This window comes from Telmatherina bonti, assembly GCF_933228915.1.
Source record: "Telmatherina bonti genome assembly, chromosome: 3".
Lineage (NCBI taxonomy): Eukaryota > Metazoa > Chordata > Actinopteri > Atheriniformes > Telmatherinidae > Telmatherina > Telmatherina bonti.
This window is the reverse complement of record NC_136621.1, coordinates 5,576,514-5,601,212: the sequence shown is the minus strand read 5'-3', so window position 1 is coordinate 5,601,212 and position 24,699 is coordinate 5,576,514. Positions and strand designations below refer to the sequence as shown.

Sequence of the window (24,699 nt, the reverse complement as noted above, 5' to 3'; positions counted from 1 at the left end):
CCTTTCCTGGGGCCCCATAAACATTTATTTATTGCACATACAATGAATAAAAGTCGGATTCTTCACGACACCAAAAAGTTTAATAATCCACAATAATCACCAATAAGAGACTAACTGGTCGCTGTGGAGGATGCGGCGCTGCGGGAATATCTGAGAGACACTGACAGTCACACAAACGGGTTAGTAGCTTAGCACACGGTGGCAGCATGTTGCACATTAAATGACGAGGACTTGAACAGCCGTGACTCTCGCATTCGACGCTGTTGGAGCTGGTTTCTGAGCCTGTCTCATCCTTTGCTGAGGAGACATCCTTCATCTGGGAATGACAAGGAAATGCTGCAGCTGTAGCTCTCATATAAAAAGTGCAGACATTTATTTGCATCTGTGGTGCAAAACCTTAATGAGCTCTGGGTTTAAAAGTGGCCTCAGCTATATAAATACAGTTAGAACTTTCCCTCCATATAAAAATAAAATTAGCAATACACAAATATTGCACACGTATGGAGTTCAGGTTTATCAGAGGATGAGGAAAATATCAGAGCTATGAGGAAAATGTACAAACATGGAAACAATAAACCATCTGGCAGTATAAATAAATATTTGCATCTTTAGTTTGGACTCTGTGCAGGCAGCACGTCTCTCCGGCTGGAGCAGGTGGAGCAGAGGTGGAGTCACGGCTGCCAAGGGGGGGTGGGGGTGTGGGGGGGGGGTCACGGTGGAGCAGCAGGCGGGCGAGCGGGGCAGAGCTCCTCACTGCTGCTGGGCGTCCAGCTCCCTCTGGCGGCAGCCCACAGCGGTGATGAGGGCAGCTCCTTTACCACTGCCGTCCTCTGACAGCGTGAAGTTGACGTCGCACTTGGGGGCGAGTTCTTTCACTGTCTGCTGGAAGATCGGAGAGAAGCTGCAGGGAGAGACATCAGGAAACCATGGTTACCAAGCAGCCTGATGAAGGGCTGAGAGGAGACATCTGGTGGAAATAACACCACATACAACAAGCTGTTAGGTTGTGTGTGGGGGGAGGGGGTTAGGGTGCCTGGATTCTCCTGACTCTGACAGTCCATCATCATCATCATCATCATCATCATCCTCAGATATTTACCTGGAAACACCTCTGTTAAACACCTGGAAACCTGCTCAGCTTGACTTTTTTTACCTCCTGCTGTAAAGACGTGACTTTCCTCGTTCCAGGTACAAGTTAAGTGGAACATGTTTACACACAGAGGTGTCAGTTCCTGGTCCAGAAGGTAAAAGTCCGGCAGCTGTTCCGACCTGTCACCAAACCAGCTGAATTTAATGAGCAGAGTTTATCTGCCAGGTAAAGGAGCCTGTTGGTGAAAACACCTGTTCTAAATGTACAGGTAGATCCAGAAACATGGCAGGACTTTTACTTTGTGGACCAGGAATTGCCACCTTGTCGTCACACCGTTCTCAGGGAAGATCTGAGGAAGCCTCTTACTGTGGGTGCAGCTTGTAGAGTGTCCCATCCACGCCCACTGTGATGTCCAGGTGGTCCAGTCCTCTGTTCTCACGGATCTTGTCCACCACAGCAGCCATGCCAGCCCCGCAGATCTGAGCAGCGCGGCGGGACACCGTGCCGCATACCTCCTTGACAATAATACTGTCGTCGCAGGTGCTGTCGAGTCCCAGCTGCTGCAAGATGGCCCTGACCTGCAGCAGCGCCAGACGATCGCTGGCGCGGGGGGAGAGAGGGTCACAGGTCAGGCGGAGTCACTGGATACCTCTCAGCTGTTGCACCAGTATAAGGTGGGCTTAAAGCATTAGCTCCCCCCCCCGGCTGCTAGGTGTCTCACTGCATGTTGCTTTTCTGTCAGCGCTGCCGCTGTGAATGTTTAACCCTTTAATACATCTCAGTTTTTAGCTCAGGATGTTTTTTTTTTAATTTCAGAGTCTTTTCCCTGCAAGCAGCTGCTGGTTTCTGTTCATTTACCAGTTGTATGAAAACCCGTCATGTCTGTCGGGACAAATGGCAGCTCGGCAGCCCAGCTGGCACGAGAAACCGATCCGGGATCGGAAACGGTGCCGACCGAGATAAAGCAAAGGAAGCGATTTGCGAGGTGGTCGAGTAAGTCGAACCCGTGATCATTTAGATCTCGGGACTGGATCAGTTATCACTGGTGTCACCGCTTATTTGATCCGATCTCTTTTATTCACATCAGATCACATTAATCTCATTTTCTTCCCGATCAGCTTTAAACCGTTTTAAATCCTGCAGAAGAAAACAGAAAACATACGTTTCTGTTAGCAGGATGAAGAGTAAACCGGTGGTTCCCAAACCGGGGTCCTCTGGAGAGCCCACGCAGTCCGCCAGGGTCGCGTGTCTCAGTCCATGTCCACTCCGAGACCAGCTGGATCACATTTAATCACTGGTTTTAACCATTTGGATGTTTTGTTCACACACGGGGGCTTACTGGGGATGAAAGGCATCCTCACAGCGGGAAGGTCGGCGATCGGAGCGTTGGCCGGGAACGGGTCCAAACAGCAGCCTGTCTGTGTGTTTTTGCATGTATGCAGAGTTCTCTCCAGGTACGACGACACCTTATTTACTGTCAAACCAAATACTTTCACCGCCTAGTAAAAGTAGCCAGATTAGTACTTTGTCCAAATTACACATCTCTGGATGTCCCGATTTCCTCGTCAGACAAAGAAAATGGAAATAAAGTCACATTCTCTGTGTGGGAGGCCTTACAGAGGACTGACTGCCAGATGATCGAGCCACGGTTTTGGTTTGGATCGGTGGTGTTTAACAGGGGATCAATAATCATGTGAAAAACATCCACCGTTTGGTGCTGAAGGAGGTTTTATATGAAGTTACGATGTTTTTCATGTTTCTCATGATGTGACAATGAAAACGAATCAGAATAAAGTTTTGACAGGTTACTAATGTTTTTTTTAAGCTCAGATGTTTAAACGGCAGCTTTGACCCCCGTCACAGAAAGGCAGAGTTCTACAAACACAGGAGGAGTTGGAGGAAGCTCGCCGTCAGTACAAACCGCCAATCGACTCGCTCACCTCTCTATCTGCGACAGGAACTTGGTCTCAAAGATGCCTCTGGTCTTCAGCGTCTCTGAGATCTGGCCTCGGAACAGGAAGCCTCGCTTGGTCAGGTCAATTAAAATCTGACGGACAATTTCGCCCAAGTACATCCCACTGCACATCTTCTCGTATCTGAGGCGTCAGAGGAGATCAGCATCACTTCGCAGAAGAGGGAAAAGCTTCAGCTGGTTTTACTGACTGTCCTGCATTTGCTGACCTTTGTTTGCCTTCGTTGAGCGAGTTCTCGTCCACCGCCTGGTCGTACTTCGTCCTGATGTCGTCCAGACAGCCGTTGTCTCCAAAGGCCCCCCACTCCATGTTAACGCACATCCGGCCTTCATTTCCCTCCACGATCTCGATGTTCCTCATCTCTTCCATGTAGCAGGCGTTACTTCCTGTCCCTGAGAGGAAACCCCGCCACACACACACAATCTCAGCAACAAGCTCCGAACCAATCTCTTTCGCTGAAACCGGGACATGGAACCCACCTGCAATCAGCCCCACCTCACAGGTGGGTTCCTCATACGCACAGGTCATCATCGTTCCCACCGTATCGTTCACTATGGCAACCACATCCAGTTCGAACTCCTGCAAACACCAGCAGGAAAACAGTCACATGACGAAGCAAAGTTACACACTGCAGCATGAGCTCAGTTAGTCTGAAGCTTAAACACACACACACACACATTTCACACAACTCTGTTTATATTTCCATTAAATTATCAAGATTTTTTCCCATCTCAGATCAGTTTAGATTCTGTTAAGTTCCAACTTAAACTGCTTCAACAGCCTGAGTCTGAGGTGACACACACGTGTGAACAAAGAAAAAGTGTAAACATTGATATCATGTGAGTAGTGTGTGTGTTGCATACGTGAGAGAATGATGTGCAGATGAGAAAAGGCTTGGTCATTACTGATCTATGTGTTATTTCTACAAACTCCTGGTTGCTCTTTATGCTGTTTTATCTATTCATACATTCATTTTACATAATTTCAGCCTCAGAATCTGACAGCTGAGGCTGAAAACATCATGTCTGCATGGAAACGTCTCGTCTCCACAGAAATATCACATCTGCACGGAAATGTCACGTCTGCACGGAAACGTCACGTCTGCACGGAAACGTCACGGCTGCATGGAAACGTCACGTCTGCACGGAGACGTCACGTCTGCACGGAAAGGTCACGTCTGCACGGAAAGGTCACGTCTGCACGGAGACGTCACGTCTGCACGGAAAGGTCACGTCTGCACGGAAAGGTCACGTCTGCACGGAAACGTCACGTCTGCACGGAAACGTCACGTCTGCACGGAAACGTCACGTCTGCATGAAAACATCATGTCTGCAGGCTGGCTGGGGTTAACGGTTCAGCTTCCACATGCAGTTTTTATGTAAAAAAAGCAGAAATAGCAAACCATGGCTTTCAAGGGCATGCTCCGCTCTGCCTCCAGGTGACTTCAACAATGTTGTAAAACAGGAAAACTTGGATCCTAAATAAGTGTATGGCGCTATGTGTGAAATAAACGTCCTGACAGGCTTGTTACCATGGCGTCTGTGAAGTAAACACACCTGAATGTGGTGAATGTGTGTAAACTTCTGATTTTTTAATGATAAATGCCACAATCCCTAAATCCACTTGTCCTACATGTAGAACTGTTGATGTCAGTCTGCAGAACACATCATCCCATTTCTGAGCGTACTTCAGTTATAGCTGTAGATACAGAGCTGTGTTCATCTCTGTAATCAGATTACTGTAACCTAATGTTTCTCAGTTCCGGTCCTCAGGCCCCCTGCCCTGCATGTTTTATAGGCAACCCTACTATAACACACCTGAATGAAACAAAGGCTCGTTAACAGGCTGCAAAGAATGTGATGAGGAAGTTCAATAATTCCACTCAGGAGCTTTGGAGAGGGATCATGTCTAAAACATGCGGGGCAGGGGGCCTGAGGACTGGAACTGAGAAACACTGCTGTAACCAAACATGTAAGTCTTCATCAGAGATATCCATATTTTTAACTTACCAGGTGAAAGTTCACTGTAAACAATGTTAAGGCCAGATTATTAAGATGCATCCTCAGGATTAATATCAGGCCTATAGTAACTGCTTAAATTCCACTCTGAGCACAATGCAGTCCACTCGCATTCCTGGACAGACGGCACACTAAAATACACAGGCTTTTCCAGAGAGCTGCTGCGTTCGGGATCGGCCATCTTCAGGTGTCACTACATGCTTTTACAACAATAAGCACACACTGCTCCAGACCAGTCCTGCACCGCTTTACCTGCCAGCAAACGATTTACTTTCACTTAGTACTTACTGGGTCCTCCATCTACAAGGGTGAAATCAACATATGAAACCCTGAAGGGTAAAACATGAACATGACATGGATAGGATTGATGAAAAAGAGCTACAGATGATGATCTACATTGTTGTGTTTGTAAACAACAGTGCAGTGGAAGTAAATTTAGGGGAAATAGCAACGTACAACCGCAATTCCGCAAAAACCGGAATGATTTTTTAAAAATGTAAATATAAACAAAAAGATTGGCAAATATCACACAGCCATTTTTATTCCCAGTAGAACATTAACAACATATCATGTTAAAACAGAGAAAATTTGGTGTATATTTTCGTATCATATATATAATATTAGCTGATTGTTTAGCATTGTTTGCAGCTGTTAGCATGTGTAAAAAGTAGTTCCAGAGTGATGTTTAGCATTATTAGCAGCTGTTAGCATGAGTAAACTAGTTCCAGGGTAATGTTTAATATTATTAGCAGCTGTTAGCATGAGTAAACTAGTTCCAGAGTGTGTTTAATATTATTAGCAGCTGTTAGCATGAATGAAAAGTCGTCCCAGGGTGATATTTAAAGGTGTTAGCAACTGTTAGCACGTGTAAAAAGTAGTTACAGGGTGATATTAACAGATGACTATAAACATCTGGAAAGTGAGGAGACCATCGGCACTAATGCAACGCCATCCCATCAGAGATGCAGGCTGATAATTCCCTCCATTCTGCAGGACACGCCGTCCATGCTGTCCACAAACATTTCCACGTCTTCATCCAGGTTTCCACTCAGAACATTTTAAATGAGCTTTGGTCCAGAGGAGACGGCGTGTTTCTGGATCCTCTTCACATATGATGGAGCTTGAACCTGCATTTAGGGATTTCAGGGTAAATCTGTGTAGACAGTGTTTTCTGGAATCTTCCCAAGTCCATGCAGTGATTCCCAGGAGAAGATCATGTCTGTTTTTAATGCAGTGTATGTACCACAGACTCTATATAAAAAGATGGACGGAGCCTCCGTGACGTCACCCGGAGGTTTCTGAAGAGCTGAATTGAAGCTCGGTGGGCGGTTCCTACCATCGCCATCTTGGCAGGGTCATGCGCGTCGTCTCACCCAGAAAATACAAATATGGGCAAAGAGGTGGAGCTGAGAGGGGGGCTGTGAATGTCATGGTGGATGACTGACATCGAGCGTACTCCGAGCTTTCTGTAGCTAAGAGCTAACCGAGCTAACCTGGAGATAACGGGAAATAACCAGCTAACGGAGGTTAGCGGGCTAAAGCTAAGTCATGTTGTTAACCAGTTAAAAACCGCGGTTGTTCTACGTTCTTCTTACTTGAAGCAGGAGATTGGGTGCCTGTCAATCAAAAGGACACACCCCCAAATATGCCGAATTTTGAGATTAAATAACTTTTAAACGGGCAAGTTAGAAAAAAATTCACTCCCCTCACAGTTGTCATGAAGGTAAACCTAACCTATTAAACCTAAAATGGATTTTTGAACCAGGCTGTAAACATGTTTATTTCTGCTGTAAACATGTTTATTCCTGCTGTAAACATGTTTATTCCTGTTGTAAACATGTTTATTTCTACTGTAATCATGTTTATTCCTGCTGTGAAGTTGGTCTTTTTAACATGGGAGTCTATGGGGATTTGCTCTGTTTTGCAGCCCCTAGTGGATGAAGGGGGAACAGCAGTTTTATACACTTCTGCATAGGCTTCACTTTTAACCGCCGGAGGCTCCGTCCATCTTTCATATACAGTCTGTGGTATGTACCCCGTTTTACCCGTGCAGATTCCTTCTTCTTCTACACTGTAGCAGGTGAGATCTTCAAAGTTTTCAGGATTTTACGATGTAAAACATTTTTAATTGTTTAAAATGTTCCATAATTTTCAGACCCAGTTTGTCTCAGATTGGTGAAGCTGAGTCCATCATTTCATCTGAGAGACTCTGCCTCTCTGAAATGTTCCTTTAATAACCAGTCATGTTACTGACTTGTTGCTGTTTAATATAATTACTTTGTCATACACTCAGTGTGTTACTTTTTCAGCCTTTTGTTGCTCCTGTTCCAACTTTTTACAGTTGTGTTGCTGAATCAGCTCATATATTCCATGAAATGTCTCAATTTCAACAGATGTTTAGGTTCTATTGCTAATAAAATATGGGCTGATGAGATTTGGAAATCATTGAGTTCTGTTTTTATTTACATTTAGAGTCCCAACATGCCTGGAATAGAGGTTGTACACGGATTAATAAGATATGTTTTTGTTAAACTTACAGAGAACTTGGTTCTCTGACCACCATTTTTGCATCATTTGTTCCTGTAAATGGTGGAAAATTTGCCATCAACTCTTTAACAGCTGCTTTAATAAAAGCATTGCTAAACTCGTGATTGACAGAAATATTGATGGGTCCTCTGCGGTTACCTCTTTCCTCTTGATTGCATCCCGGAGAAGCTCCACCACATCTTCTCCCTCACAGTCTGTTGCCTTAAAGCCCTTTGTCCAGGTCACCAGGATGCCCTGCAGAGTACAGGAAGCTGTGTTTGAATGCAGCGATGGAGGAGGAGAAAGCTAGCGTAAAGATAGCTCAAGTTCCCTGATGGACGGAAAATGAAAAGATGGATGTAAAAATAAAAACAACCAAACCAAATAGAGGATGTAGGGTTGTGAGAGGGTCGACTAAATTCTGCACCAGAGACCAAAGACAAAACCCAAATAATGCAGATGTCTTAAAAATGAGCAAATCTGTGTAAAGGTAGCGAAACAGCGGTTCGCTTCACAGCTACAATCTGAAAAACGACCCGAGAGAAAGGCTTCATGTTTTTATTCCTTCTCATTACTAACAAGCCTGGTCACACTTCCTGCTTCCAATAAGCTCCGCCCACAAAACCAGGCCTGGATCTGGCTCAGTCCGACTGGAGGCGTGGCCTTAGAGGGAACTGGTGGGAGCTGGAGGGAACCAGAGGGAACTGGTGGGAGCTGAAGGGAACTGGTGTGGAACTGGTAGGAACTAGAGGCAACTAGTGTGGAACTGGTCGGAACTAGAGCGAGGTAGTGTGGAACTGGTAGGAACTGGCAGGAACTAGGGGGAAGTGGTGTAGAACTGGTCTGGAACTGGTAAGAACTGGTGGGATCTGGAAGGAACTGGTGTGGAACTGGTAGAAGTTGGAAGGTACTAGTTTGGGACTAGCAAGAACTAGGGGGAAGAAGTGTGGAACTGGTGGGAGCTGGGGGGAACTGGTGTAAAACTGGTAGGAGTTGGAGGGAACTGGTAGGAACTGGTGGGAGCTGGAGGGAACTGGTGTGGAACTGGTAGGAACTAGATGGAAGTAGTATGGAACTGGTAAGAACTAGATGGAAGTAGTATGGAACTGGTATGAACTGGTAGAAACTAGGGGGAGAAGTGTGGAACTGGTGGGAGCTGCAAAGAACTGGTGTGTAACTGGTGGGAAGTGGAGGGAACTGGTGTGGAACTGGTACATAGGAGTTTGAGAAAACTGGTGTGTAACTGGTGGGAAGTGGAGGGAACTGGTGTGGAACTGGTATGTAGAGGTTTGAGAAAACTGGTGGGAAGTGGAGGGAACTGGTGTAGAACTGGTACATAGGAGTTTGAGAAAACTGGTGTGGTACTGGTGGGAAGTGGTGTGGAACTTACTGCGTCCAGACTGGTCTGATGACAGGGGAAGGAGAAGGTGAATCCCAGAGGCAGTCGAGCGCTTTTCATCCCCATGTAGTCCAGAAAGTCCGAGATGCAGTGAACGATGTGGTCAAAAAGCTGGAAAGAGACGTGAGAACAGCGTTGGTACGTTGCCATGCCCAGTCATTCTGTTTCGGTCGAGCCATCACAACTAGCAACTGGCAGATATTCAGATAAATAATAATCGCTGCAGCTGCATGAACTGAACAGAATAAATCTGTTTATAAGTGTGGAATAAATCTGACCCTGAGAGGTGTTGTTCTGCTTAAAGAGGACAATAAAGTTGGAAACCAGCTACCTCCTCTCCTGTGCCCTGCATGACTTCTATTGGAATGGCATAGATTTTGTTATGCATCTCTACTGATCGTCTCTTCCCACTGCGAATCTTCACCAGAAGCACACGGAAGTTTGTCCCTCCGAGGTCCAGAGCCAGGAAGTCTCCATTTTCTGTTGGAAAGGAATAATTGCAGAGTTTATCTGATATTTCTCATTTTACAGCCATTTCTTCCTTATTTATGTTAAGAAATAGCAAAAACCCTGTAAACCCTGGATCATCTTTATCCTGAAGTGTTGCTGATTGTATGCCACACACATGACCAAAACGCTGTGTGTCTTTGAGGGACTTTAAAGTACCTCTGCCTGTTAATCTGCTGCTAATCTGTTCAAATTGATTTGTTTCAGGACAGGGTATGATTTTATCCATGCACGTGGATTTGCTTTGCCGGCAACATGGGAGTAACGCAGCAGTGATTTTTGAAAACCTTCATGCAGATTTAGGTTATATTCTTACCTGACAACACCCTGGATGAGCAAACGTAGTGATCATGTCAGTTGTGTGGAAAGCTTCTGTATTATTTGTGACATTGAGCATGTAAGTGATGAAGGTGAATGTTTAGGTGCTGTTTATTTCCTCACCTGTTCCATCTGGTGTACTTCGAACAAAAGTGGGCAGCATTTTGACCGTAGCTTCATGGTGAGAGTCCTTCTTCAGGCCTCTTTCAATTTCAGCTCTCATCCTTTTCTTCACCTCCAACAGCTGCGTTTTGCTCAGCCTGAATTCTGCCAACGTCTGCTGGATCTGACGCGCTTGTTCTGTCAGCCGGTACGCTACCGCCGTCACCATGGCAGCACCTTTCCCACTCCCGCTTTCAGACAGCAGGAAGCGAACATCTGAGTCTGGAACCAGGCGCCGCACCGTCTTATGGAGGCGACGGGCGTACCTGTTCAGAAAGCAGAAGGTTTCATGAGACGGCATCATGTTTCTGGTGTTCCCTGCTGTCATATCACATCTGAAGACCTTTAATCACATAATGAATCTATAATCATCTAACACATTGATTTTGTTGATATAATCAGTCATTTGTACCTCGGAGCAGTTAAAGAAGCCGTCAATCAATCCAGAATTATAATCAAACATCACCTAGATATCGGATCTAAAGTAACCCGTTATTTCACGTCAGATCCAGAAGAATCATTTATTGAACTGATAAAAATTCTGGATTTCTCTGCTTTGGTTTTAGAGGCCTGCAGACGGGGCCCACCTGAATCTTTCTGGGGCCGCAAGCAGAACTTTAACCCAAGTCAGCCTGCAGACTTGATGCTTTCAGCCTCAGCTGTCCGATTATCAGACAAATATCATGTAAAATGAATGGATCAATTTTTCTGCTTTTCAGCTCATTTGTTGATCTGTAGCTGCTCCTGATTGGACATTACCGTTAATTTAGGCTCTCTGATTGGTGGAAAGATTGACAGAAAGTGGGTCTGAGTCAAAATACCTTCATTTGATCCGGAGCAAAAAAGTTCATTTTAAGGACAAAAACTAAATAAAATCAGCTTTTTATAGATAATACAATTTTTTATCTAAATTTATTGTTAATCAAGATATCTTGTCATTTTATGCAGGGGGGGGGGGGGGGGGGGGGGGGTGTCCCAGGTGGCCAAACAATAATCTAGTTTTATAATATTATATTATAAGACTATATATAGTATTAAATTATATAATATGACAACATCATCATAGTCTTTGGCTCGTCTTTGCATGTTAAGCCTTTCATGCCTGAACTTACATCCAAATATATTTAAAAAAATATAGAAGAAAAAAACTAAATGAAATAAATGAATAATAATTAATACATACAAATAAAAAAGTAGTAAATACATTTAAAAAAATAAATTAGATAAATAAAAAAGCATAAAATGACAAAGCAACTTGTCACAAATCTGCACCCATAAATGTGTCCCCCACCTCCCGTCTGTTACTCACTGAGGGTGCATCTTGTAGAGGGATCCATCGATGCCCACCGTGGTGCGAAGTCGCGCGACTCCTTTGTTCTCCTTTAGGCGGGAGAGGATGGCTCCCAGAGTGGCAGAGATGAGGTTTGCAGAGCGGAAAGACACAATGGTGCAGACATGCTGCACGGCCAGGCAGTCTTCATCTGAAGGCTCCACGCCCAGCCTCGTCAGGATTTCCATGCACTTTTTTAGCCCTTCTTTAGTCCTGAAGCAGAATTTTCCTCGGATGAGCATCTCAGTACAAACATTCTCACATCCTCTGGAAATCTAAATTCGGTTCATGCCAGCACTCACTTCTCGATGGCAGAGACGTGCTTCGTCTCGATCTTTCCTTTGGTCAGGAGCTCCGGCGTTATCCGGCCCTCAAACAGCAGCCCCTCTTTGGCCATCTTTACCAGGATGAGTCGGACCAGCTCTCCCATGTACATCCCACTGGCCATCTTTTCAAACCTGATCAGAGGGAAACAGAGGGAGACGAGCGTCCAGCTTCCCTTTCAACAACACGCCTCTGAATCTGTGATGCCGGTTTGTGTCTTGCAGTAATGATCAGGAACAGTAAATCTTTTCCGTGGCATCAGATTTTCTCTGCTTTGCTCTGGTAAACACCTTCATTAACTCTCAGCTGTGATTAAACCAAACAAAAACTGTTGTCTTACAGCTGCTTTCCAGGGTTGATGGAGCCTCGGTCAATCTCACGGTCAAACTCTGTGCGTATGTCTTCCAGGGAGCCGTCGTCCCCAAAGGCCCCCCACTCAGTGTTGATGCACATCCGGCCTTCGTCCCCCTCCACCAGGTCAATGTGGCGCAGCTCCTCCATGTAGCAGGCGTTTGTTCCCGTTCCTGAAAGGATGCACAGTAGCATGACTCAAGTCCTGCGTTGTGTGTGTTTTGCAGCAGGAAAACTGTTCATCCATGCCGGTCGGACTGTAAAACCTGTGGTGCCGCCGCATGCTGCTCTGTACTCGCTGTACGAATAAACGATTATTTAGTTATTCTGATTTCTACTCAAATTAAAACTGGCGAAACTTCCAGTTTGTCTGTCGAGACAAACGCATGTGCTCAAAAACAGGAAAGACGTTGGAGCATGGACATTCCTGCACCGTGCTCTTTATCAGCTCCTGTTCAACTTCCTGTTAACGCAAACATCTAACCAGCCAATCACACGGCAGCAACTCGATGCATCTGGTTGTGCAGACAGGTTGAACCTCAGACGACTTGCTGAGGTTCAAACTGAGCATCAGAACCGAGAGACGAGATTTAACTGGGTCTGAACGTGGCACGTTTACTGGGATTTTCACACACAAACATCCCTGGTGTTTCCAGAGAAGGTCTGAAGAAGAGAAAATACGCAGCGAGCAGCGGTTTCTGGACCGGAATGTCGGGTTGAGCCGATGGAAAGGCAGCAGGAAGTAAAACGAAATAATGAAATCAGCTCTTAGTTTTCACCTATAATGATTCCCACTTCACAGCGCTGGTCATCGAATCCACACGTCATCATCGTACCGACGGTGTCGTTCACCACCGCCATGATGTCAGCCTCGTAGTCCTGACAAAACAGAATCAGCTTTCTCTAAATCAGACTGCAAGCTGCCATCACACCAGTCATGTAGAGAGAAAGCACATGAAAACAGCTCACCCCGCGTTTCTTTATGGCCTTGTTCAGAAGCTTCACAACGTCCATGCCCTCCACGCCGCTGGCTTTAAACTTCTTTGTCCACGTCAGCAAGACGGCCTGCAACACAAGGATTTTTATTGGAGCAGAGCTCAGAAACTTTCCTCCTGGTAACTCGCACCGTTTCACACCAGAGTCTTTAAAAGTGTTTACCTCGTCCAGCTTGGTTTGGGCGCAGGGGAAGGAGAACGTAAATCCTACAGGGAGCCTTTTATCCTTAATTTTTTGCTTCTCCATGAAGTCTCCCAGGCACTCTGCAACATGGCCAAAGAGCTGCAGACAGACAACCGATGCTTAGACTTTAGGAAACCCAGGAAACAGACCTAAAACCTTTAACTTTGGCTCAGGAAAAAACTTTTATCTTTCAGACAGTGGCTGTGGTACAAATCACCACTTTACTTCGTCTTTGAAGAGAAAGATCAGTTTCAGGCTTCTTTAGCGCTCCAGAAGATCTGGAAAAGCAGGTTTTTCTCAGAAGAAACAGCAGAAGCATTCAGGCTGAGACGCTTTAACAAACCTGCTCACAGATCGCGTTACGTTTTCTACCAGCTGTCTCTGCATCGTTTCATTAAACTGCATCTGTCCTGATCCGAGATGGGAGCTAGTCCCTCAGCTGCAAACAACGGCTCATGTTTGGGTTATCGCGTTACATCCGAACACCAGCTGCTCTCTACCAGTTCAGAGGAGGTCAGCGCAGGTTGTGACGTCACACGCATCACTCGGCGTGACCGAGGAAACCAACTTTAACCCCGTTATAGAGCAGGTTACTCTGAGACTGTTGACTACAGGATTTTTCCTTTTAAACTTTAATCTCCTCCTCATTAAAATTGTTTTCTCTCCCTCCTGTCTGAAATAAGAAACCCAAAATAATAAAAGTTTTACAACTAGTGGAGCTGGATGTATAATCTGGTCTCTACAGAAAGACGTAACGTCACCGCAAAACATCAGAATCAAGACCTGTTACTGTGTCTGAGTAAATTTACCTGGAACAGAAAAATGTTATCTCCTCCTAAAAGTAATCACATTACATTCAGATGGAACCAATCAGCTCAGTTCATCGTGGAACCAGTAAAGTCATGTCTGATGAGGAACTGTTCCACAGCAGGAGGTGAAGAGTCAAGCTGACCAGGTTTCCAGGTGTTTAATAGAGGTGTTACCGGGTAAATATCTCAGGAAGCCATCAGCTGATGATGATGATGATGATGATGATGATGATGGACACCTCTATCAAATGTCAGTCAGAAGATTCCAGGTTTAGATCCACATTCATCTTAGAAACACCAGGAGGGTCCAGAAAGACGTGAAGACCAACATAGTTTATGATAAGAAGAGAGAATACTTTACTATAAATCCACTTCATCTCCATGGAAACTTGCAGGACCTTCATCTCCATGGAAACCAGCAGGACCTTCATGATTCATGTCAAACGAAAGCAGAGTCCCAGGAAACACACGAGCAGTTTTTTACAGCAGGAATGAAACTTTTCACCACTAAACAGCAACAGCAGGACATAATGTGTAGCTGCGAGCTGCCAGAGTTTCTGTCCCACAGTGACGGAACAGACGACTCTTTTCCGTCCCACAGTGACGAGACAGACGACTCTTTTCCGTCCCACAGTGACGAGACAGACGACTCTTTTCCGTCCCACAGTGTCGAGACAGACGACTCGTTTCCGTCCCACAGTGTCGAGACAGACGACTCGTTTCCGTCCCACAGTGTCGAGACAGACGACTCGTTTCCGTCCCACAGTGTCGAGACAGACGACTCGTTTCCGTCCCACAGTGTCGAGACAGACGACTCGTTTCCGTCCCACAGTGTCGAGACAGACGACTCGTTTCCGTCCCACAGTGTCGAGACAGACTACTCGTTTCCGTCCCACAGTGACGAGACAGACGACGCGTTTCCGTCCCACAGTGACGAGACAGACGACTCGTTTCCGTCCCACAGTGACGAGACAGAAGACTCGTTTCCGTCCCACAGTGTCGAGACAGACGACTCTTTTCCGTCCCACAGTGTCGAGACAGACGACTCGTTTCCGTCCCACAGTGACGAGACAGACGACTCGTTTCCGTCCCACAGTGTCGAGACAGACGACTCGTTTCCGTCCCACAGTGACGAGACAGACGACTCGTTTCCGTCCCACAGTGATGAGACAGACGACTCTTTTCCGTCCCACAGTGACGAGACAGACGACTCGTTTCCGTCCCACAGTGACGAGACAGAAGACTCGTTTCCGTCCCACAGTGTCGAGACAGACGACTCTTTTCCGTCCCACAGTGACGAGACAGACGACTCGTTTCCGTCCCACAGTGACGAGACAGACGACTCGTTTCCGTCCCACAGTGTCGAGACAGACGACTCGTTTCCGTCCCACAGTGTCGAGACAGACGACTCGTTTCCGTCCCACAGTGTCGCGACAGACGACTCGTTTCCGTCCCACAGTGACGAGACAGACGACTCGTTTCCGTCCCACAGTGACGAGACAGACGACTCGTTTCCGTCCCACAGTGTCGAGACAGACGACTCGTTTCCGTCCCACAGTGACGAGACAGACGACTCGTTTCCGTCCCACAGTGTCGAGACAGACGACTCGTTTCCGTCCCACAGTGACGAGACAGACGACTCGTTTCCGTCCCACAGTGTCGAGACAGATGACTCGTTTCCGTCCCACAGTGTCGAGACAGACGACTCGTTTCCGTCCCACAGTGACGAGACAGACGACTCGTTTCCGTCCCACAGTGACGAGACAGACGACTCGTTTCCGTCCCACAGTGTCGAGACAGACGACTCGTTTCCGTCCCACAGTGACGAGACAGACGACTCGTTTCCGTCCCACAGTGACGAGACAGACGACTCGTTTCCGTCCCACAGTGTCGAGACAGACGACTCGTTTCCGTCCCACAGTGTCGAGACAGACGACTCGTTTCCGTCCCACAGTGTCGAGACAGACTACTCGTTTCCGTCCCACAGTGACGAGACAGACGACTCGTTTCCGTCCCACAGTGACGAGACAGACGACTCGTTTCCGTCCCACAGTGACGAGACAGAAGACTCGTTTCCGTCCCACAGTGTCGAGACAGACGACTCTTTTCCGTCCCACAGTGTCGAGACAGACGACTCGTTTCTGTCCCACAGTGTCGAGACAGACGACTCGTTTCCGTCCCACAGTGACGAGACAGACGACTCGTTTCCGTCCCACAGTGATGAGACAGACGACTCTTTTCCGTCCCACAGTGACGAGACAGACGACTCGTTTCCGTCCCACAGTGACGAGACAGAAGACTCGTTTCCGTCCCACAGTGTCGAGACAGACGACTCTTTTCCGTCCCACAGTGACGAGACAGACGACTCGTTTCCGTCCCACAGTGACGAGACAGACGACTCGTTTCCGTCCCACAGTGTCGAGACAGAAGACTCGTTTCCGTCCCACAGTGTCGAGACAGACGACTCGTTTCCGTCCCACAGTGTCGAGACAGACGACTCGTTTCCGTCCCACAGTGACGAGACAGACGACTCTTTTCCGTCCCACAGTGACGAGACAGACGACTCGTTTCCGTCCCACAGTGTCGAGACAGACGACTCGTTTCCGTCCCACAGTGACGAGACAGACGACTCGTTTCCGTCCCACAGTGTCGAGACAGACGACTCGTTTCCGTCCCACAGTGTCGAGACAGACGACTCGTTTCCGTCCCACAGTGTCGCGACAGACGACTCGTTTCCGTCCCACAGTGACGAGACAGACGACTCGTTTCCGTCCCACAGTGACGAGACAGACGACTCGTTTCCGTCCCACAGTGTCGAGACAGACGACTCGTTTCCGTCCCACAGTGACGAGACAGACGACTCGTTTCCGTCCCACAGTGACGAGACAGACGACTCGTTTCCGTCCCACAGTGTCGAGACAGACGACTCGTTTCCGTCCCACAGTGACGAGACAGACGACTCGTTTCCGTCCCACAGTGTCGAGACAGACGACTCGTTTCCGTCCCACAGTGACGAGACAGACGACTCGTTTCCGTCCCACAGTGACGAGACAGACGACTCGTTTCCGTCCCACAGTGACGAGACAGACGACTCGTTTCCGTCCCACAGTGACGAGACAGACGACTCGTTTCCGTCCCACAGTGTCGAGACAGACGACTCGTTTCCGTCCCACAGTGACGAGACAGACGACTCGTTTCCGTCCCACAGTGACGAGACAGACGACTCGTTTCCGTCCCACAGTGACGAGACAGACGACTCATTTCCGTCCCACAGTGACGAGACAGACGACTCGTTTCCGTCCCACAGTGTCGAGACAGACGACTCGTTTCCGTCCCACAGTGACGAGACAGACGACTCGTTTCCGTCCCACAGTGACGAGACAGACGACTCGTTTCCGTCCCACAGTGTCGAGACAGACGACTCGTTTCCGTCCCACAGTGACGAGACAGACGACTCGTTTCTGTCCCACAGTGACGAGACAGACGACTCGTTTCCGTCCCACAGTGACGAGACAGACGACTCTTTTCCGTCCCACAGTGTCGAGACAGACGACTCGTTTCCGTCCCACAGTGACGAGACAGACGACTCTTTTCCGTCCCACAGTTTCGAGACAGACGACTCGTTTCTGTCCCACAGTGACGAGACAGACGACTCGTTTCCGTCCCACAGTGACGAGACAGACGACTCGTTTCCGTCCCACAGTGACGAGACAGACGACTCTTTTCCGTCCCACAGTGTCGAGACAGATGACTCGTTTCTGTCCCACAGTGTCGAGACAGACGACTCGTTTCCGTCCCACAGTTTCGAGACAGACGACTCGTTTCTGTCCCACAGTGACGAGACAGACGACTCGTTTCCGTCCCACAGTGACGAGACAGACGACTCGTTTCCGTCCCACAGTGACGAGACAGACGACTCTTTTCCGTCCCACAGTGTCGAGACAGATGACTCGTTTCTGTCCCACAGTGTCGAGACAGACGACTCGTTTCCGTCCCACAGTGACGAGACAGACGACTCGTTTCCGTCCCACAGTGACGAGACAGACGACTCTTTTCCGTCCCACAGTGTCGAGACAGACGACTCGTTTCCGTCCCACAGTGACGAGACAGACGACTCGTTTCCGTCCCACAGTGACGAGACAGACGACTCGTTTCCGTCCCACAGTGTCGAGACAGACGACTCGTTTCCGTCCCACAGTGTCGAGACAGACGACTCGTTTCCGTCCCACAGTGTCGAGACAGACGACTCGTTTCCGTCCCACAGTGTCGAGACAGACTACTCGTTTCCGTCCCACAGTGACGAGACAGACGACTCGTTTCCGTCCCACAGTGACGAGACAGACGACTCGTTTCCGTCCCACAGTGACGAGACAGAAGACTCGTTTCCGTCCCACAGTGTCGAGACAGACGACTCGTTTCCGTCCCACAGTGACGAGACAGACGACTCGTTTCCGTCCCACAGTGATGAGACAGACGACTCTTTTCCGTCCCACAGTGACGAGACAGACGACTCGTTTCCGTCCCACAGTGACGAGACAGAAGACTCGTTTCCGTCCCACAGTGTCGAGACAGACGACTCTTTTCCGTCCCACAGTGACGAGACAGACGACTCGTTTCCGTCCCACAGTGACGAGACAGACGACTCGTTTCCGTCCCACAGTGTCGAGACAGACGACTCGTTTCCGTCCCACAGTGTCGAGACAGACGACTCGTTTCCGTCCCACAGTGTCGAGACAGACGACTCGTTTCCGTCCCACAGTGACGAGACAGACGACTCTTTTCCGTCCCACAGTGACGAGACAGACGACTCGTTTCCGTCCCACAGTGTCGAGACAGACGACTCGTTTCCGTCCCACAGTGACGAGACAGACGACTCGTTTCCGTCCCACAGTGTCGAGACAGACGACTCGTTTCCGTCCCACAGTGACGAGACAGACGACTCGTTTCCGTCCCACAGTGACGAGACAGACGACTCGTTTCCGTCCCACAGTGTCGAGACAGACGACTCTTTTCCGTCCCACAGTGTCGAGACAGACGACTCGTTTCCGTCCCACAGTGACGAGACAGACGACTCTTTTCCGTCCCACAGTGTCGAGACAGACGACTCTTTTCCGTCCCACAGTGTCGAGACAGACGACTCGTTTCCGTCCCACAGTGACGAGACAGACGACTCGTTTCCGTCCCACAGTGACGAGACAGACGACTCGTTTCCGTCCCACAGTGTCGAGACAGACGACTCTTTTCCGTCCCACAGTGACTCAGACTCAGACAAGCTCTAAACATGTCTGCTAAATACACATTGATTTGAATCAGGTGTGTTGCAGTGGGACACTTGGAAAACCTGCAGGACACCGGTCCTTGAGGACCAGGATTGGGGATCCCTGGTTTAACTTATCCACTGTTCAGTTGTTCCACAAACTCTTTCCTGTAAAGTGGAATTTATGATGCTTCTGACAATTGGCTTCTCAAACATGTCGGCTCCTCCGTGTCCAGGAGGTTTTTGCCTCAACTGCAATGAATACTGATCATGTCTCTGCATTTATTGGGCTTTTTTAAAACCAACTAAATACTTAAATTTGAGGCTTTCTAATTTGTTGAAGTTGATCAGATCATTCTGTGTTGGAGGTTTTATTTAGTGTTTTTGTTTTTGTGTAAAATGAATATACATTCATTGAAATATAATATAATTAATATGAAGTTGAACAAAAATCAGATGATATTTGTGCTCACCTGTGACCCGCTCCCATGGATGATGTCGTCTGGGGTCTCGTAGACCTGGCTCTCCATCTGAACCGGTTGCTTCTTGTCTTGGGTCACTTTGACACGCAAGATTCGAAAGTTTGAGCCCCCCAGATCCAGAGCGATGAAGTCTCCCTTTTCTGTCGAGTTAAGAAGGAAGTTACAGATGAATGATCACAAAACGCTGAAATATCACCTGCGATGCAGAGAAAAGACACGCACTTCTCCACTGATGGTGCCATCAGCTCATTTAGTGAACTAAACCCAAACATGAGGCTGAGATTCTGTCTGTGCCATGAATCTAAAACAGTGAAGACTGTCACAGCTCACACTGTGCAACATGAGGAGTAATGGCACAGAAAAGTCATCAGTAGTTATCTGTGTTTACATCAGCACCGACATCGGTGCTGAACACCCGTGTGGATTAAGATCATGGCTGCTGATGAACTGGTGTCAAGTACAATTAGGAAGAAAAAGGACATGCAGAGAAGTCAAAGTTTATTTCATTAAAGCAGGTGCATCAGCTGCATCTCTACAAGGCTTTTATCTGAACCGTGAGCAGACGCTGAGGTCCAGTGTTGTTCCAGGAAACGAGTCCAGTTGTAAATCAATCCTTCAGCGAGCGAAGCTTTTTTGTAATATCACACTTATCTAATTAACTTAAAACCAACTATAATCATGTAGCCCTATTTTAAACTTTCAGGTTTATCTTTAAACAGAACACTTCTCTTAAGCTGAATCATCTACAGAGGGTTAGATGTGCTGTCATATGACACAACAACCACCTTCCCAACACAACCTATTTCCCTAAATACCAACCTTCTTCCCAACACAACAACCACCTTCTTCCCAAGACAACAGCCTCATTCCCTACAAACCACCCTTCTTCCCAAAACAACAACCACCTTCTTCCCAAGACAACAGCCTCATTCCCTACAAACCAACCTTCTTAACACAACAATCACTTTCCCAACACAACAACATCATTTCCAACAAACCAACCTCCTTTCCAACAAACCAACCTCATTCCCAACAAACCAACCTCCCTTTCCAACAACACAATCTCTTTCCTAAAAAAAAAACATCATCCTTCTCAACACAACAACCTCCTTCCCAACACAACAACCTCATTCCCAACAAACCAACCTCATTCCCTCCTAACCAACCTTCTTCCCAACACAACAAGCACCTTCCCAACACAACAACCTCCTTCACAACAAGCCAACCTTCTTCCCAAAACAACAACCTCCTTCCCTACAAACCAACCTTCTTCCCAACACAACAACCTCCTTCCCTACAAACCAACCTTCTTCCCAACACAACAACCTCTTTCCCAACACAACAACCTCCTTCCCTACAAACCAACCTTCTTCCCAACACAACAACCTCTTTCCCAACACAACATCCTCATTCCCTACAAACCAACCACATTCTAAACACAACAGCCACCTTCCCAGCAAAACAACCTCATTCCCAACAAACCAACCTCATTCCCTACTAACCAACCTTCTTCCCAACACAACAAGCACCTTCCCAACACAACAACCTCCTTCACAACAAGCCAACCTTCTTCCCAAAACAACAACCTCCTTCCCTACAAACCAACCTCCTTCCCAACACAACAACCTCCTTCCCTACAAACCAACCTTCTTCCCAAAACAACAACCACCTTCCCAACACAACAACCTCATTCCCTACAAACCAACCACATTCTCAACACAACAGCCACCTTCCCAGCACAACAACCTCCTTCCCAACACAACAACCTCCTTCCCAACACAACAACCTCCTTCCCAACAAACCAACCTCATTCCCTACAAACCAACCTTCTTCCCAACACAACAACCTCATTCCCTACAAACCAACCTTCTTCCCAACACAACCTCCTTCCCAACACAACAACCTCATTCCCTACAAACCAATCTTCTTTCCAACACAACAACCTCCTTCACAACAAATCAACCTTCTTCCCAACACAACAACCTCATTCCCTACAAACCAACCTTCTTTCCAACACAACAACCTCCTTCACAACAAACCAACCTTCTTCCCAACACAACAACCTCCTTCCCAACACAACAACCTCATTCCCCACAAACCAACCTTCTCAATATCACAACAACCTCTTTCCCAACACAACAACCTCATTCCCAACACAACAACCTCCATCCAAACAAACCAACCTCATTCCCAACACAACAACCTCCTTTCCAACAAAACAACCTCTTTCCTAAAAAAACCCATCACCCTTCTCAACACAACAACTTCCGTCCCAACACAACAACCTCCTTGCCAACAAACCAACCTCCCTGCCAAAACAACAACCTCCTTTCCAACAAACCAACCTCATTCCCTTCAAATCAATGTTCTTTCCAACACAACAACCTCCTTCCCAACAAGTGAGCCTTCTTCCCAACACAACAGCCTCCTTTCCGACTCAACATCCTTCCCAACAAACCAACCGCATTCCCTACAAACCAACCTTCTTCTTAACACAACAACCTCCTTCCCAACACAACAACCTCATTCCCAACACAACAACCTCCTTCCAAACACAACAACCTCATCCCCAACACAACAACACCCTTCCCTACAAACCAATCTTCTTCTCAACACAACAACCTCCTTCCCAACACAACAACCTGATTCCAAACACAACAAGCTCATCCCCAACACAACAACCTCATTCCCAACACAACAACCTCATTCCCCACAAACCAACCTTCTTAACACAACAATCACTTTCCCAACACAACAACCTCATTTCCAACACAACAACCTCCTTCCCAACAAACCAACCTCCCTGCCAAAACAACAACCTCCTTTCCAACAAACCAACCTCATTCCCAACAAACCGGCCTCCCTTTCCAACAGAACAATCTCTTTCCTAAAAAAAAACCATCACCCTTCTCAACACAACAACCTCCTTCCCAACACAACAACCTCCATCCCAACACAACAACCTCCATCCCAACACAACCTCATTCCCTACAAACCAACCTTCTTCCCAACACAACAACCTCATTCCCTACAAACCAACCTTCTTCCCAACACAACCTCCTTCCCAACACAACAACCTCCTTCCCTACAAACCAACCTTCTTCCCAACACAACAACCTCCTTCCCTACAAACCAACCTTCTTCCCAACACAACAACCTCCTTCCCTACAAACCAATCTTCTTCCCAACACAACAACCTCCTTCCAATCACAACAACCTCATTCCCAACACAACAACCTCTTTCCAAACACAACAACCTCATTCCCCACAAACCAACCTTCTATAATAACACAACAATCTCTTTCCCAACACAACAACCTCCTTCCAAACACAACAACCTCCTTCCCAACACAACAACCTCCTTCCCTACAAACCAACCTTCTTCCCAACACAACAACCTCCTTCCCTACAAACCAACCTTCTTCCCAACACAACAACCTCCTTCCCTACAAACCAACCTTCTTCCCAACACAACAACCTCCTTCCCTACAAACCAACCTTCTTCCCAACACAACAACCTCCTTCCCAACAAACCAACCTCATTCCCAACACAACAACCTTCTTTCCAACAAAACAACCTCTTTCCTAAAAAAAAACCATCACCCTCCTCAACAAACCAACCTTCTTCCCAACACAACAACCTCTTTGCCAACAAACCAACCTCCCTGCCAAAACAACAACCTCCTTCCCAACCAACCATCCTCATTCCCTACAAATCAATGTTCTTTCCAACACAACAACCTCCTTCCCAACAAGTGAGCCTTCTTCCCAACACAACAGCCTCCTTCCAAACAAACCAACCTAATTCCCAACACAACAACATCCTTCCCAACCAACCAACCTCATTCCCTACAACCCAATCTTCTTCCCAACACAAACACCTCCTTCCCAACACAACAACCTCATTCCCAACACAACAGCCTCCTTCCAAACACAACAACCTCATTCCCTACAAACCAATCTTCTTCCCAACACAAACACCTCCTTCCCAACACAATAACCTCATTCCCAACACAACAACCTCCTTCCCAACAAACCAACCTCACTGCCAAAACAACAACCTCCTTTCCAACAAGCCAACCTCATTCCCAACACAACAACCTCCTTTCCAACAAAACAGCCTCTTTCCTAAAAAAACATCATCCTTCCCAACACAACAACCTCCTTCCCAACACAACAACCTCGATCCCAACACAACAACCTCCATCCCAACACAACCTCATTCCCTACAAACCAACCTTCTTCCCAACACAACAACCTCCTTCCCAACAAACCAACCTAATTCCCAACAAAACAAACTCCTCCTCAACAAACCAACCTCCTTACCAAAGAACTAACCTTCTTCCCAACACAACCACCTCCTTCCTAACAAGCCAACCTTCTTCCCAACACAACAACCTCCTTCCCAACACAACAACCTCCATCCCAACACAACAACCTCCATCCCAACACAACCACCTCCTTCCTAACAAGCCAACCTTCTTCCCAACACAACAACCTCCTTCCCAACACAACAACCTCCATCCCAACACAACAACCTCCTTCCCAACACAACAACCTCCATCCCAACACAACAACCTCCATCCCAGCACAACAACCTCCATCCCAACACAACAACCTCCATCCCAACACAACAACCTCCTTCCCAACACAACAACCTCCATCCCAACACAACAACCTCCTTCCCAACACAACAACCTCCTTCCCTACAAACCAACCTTCTTCCCAACACAACAACCTCCTTCCCTACAAACCAACCTTCTTCCCAACACAACAACCTCCTTCCCTACAGACCAACCTTCTTCCCAACACAACAACCTCCTTCCCTACAAACCAACCTTCTTCCCAACACAACAACCTCCTTCCCTACAAACCAACCTTCTTCCCAACACAACAACCTCCTTCCCTACAAACCAACCTTCTTCCCAACACAACAACCTCCTTCCCTACAAACCAATCTTCTTCCCGACACAA

The 24,699-nt window shown here is 47.4% G+C and overlaps 1 protein-coding gene across 2 annotated transcripts in view; it reads right to left on the bottom strand.

Moving 5' to 3' along the window:
- Positions 1–490: 490 nt before the first annotated feature.
- The window catches only part of LOC306774634 (hexokinase-1), a 33,248-nt gene continuing 9,039 nt past the window's right edge, over positions 491–24,699 (bottom strand). The window contains exons 3-19 of one of the 2 annotated variants that reach the window (XM_079264770.1): positions 19,717–19,865; positions 13,157–13,276; positions 12,968–13,063; positions 12,778–12,877; positions 11,988–12,171; positions 11,626–11,781; positions 11,303–11,536; positions 9,955–10,259; positions 9,338–9,486; positions 8,998–9,117; positions 7,767–7,862; positions 5,370–5,381; positions 3,543–3,642; positions 3,272–3,455; positions 3,031–3,186; positions 1,457–1,690; positions 491–901 (exon numbers count right to left, since the gene is read on the bottom strand). In XM_079264770.1, coding sequence (XP_079120896.1) covers positions 751–901; positions 1,457–1,690; positions 3,031–3,186; positions 3,272–3,455; positions 3,543–3,642; positions 5,370–5,381; positions 7,767–7,862; positions 8,998–9,117; positions 9,338–9,486; positions 9,955–10,259; positions 11,303–11,536; positions 11,626–11,781; positions 11,988–12,171; positions 12,778–12,877; positions 12,968–13,063; positions 13,157–13,276; positions 19,717–19,865 — 2,546 coding nt within the window. In that variant the 3' untranslated portion in view covers positions 491–750. The remainder of the gene's footprint in view (positions 902–1,456; positions 1,691–3,030; positions 3,187–3,271; positions 3,456–3,542; positions 3,643–5,369; positions 5,382–7,766; positions 7,863–8,997; positions 9,118–9,337; positions 9,487–9,954; positions 10,260–11,302; positions 11,537–11,625; positions 11,782–11,987; positions 12,172–12,777; positions 12,878–12,967; positions 13,064–13,156; positions 13,277–19,716; positions 19,866–24,699) is intronic. The other variant, XM_079264771.1, reaches the window with a different exon arrangement.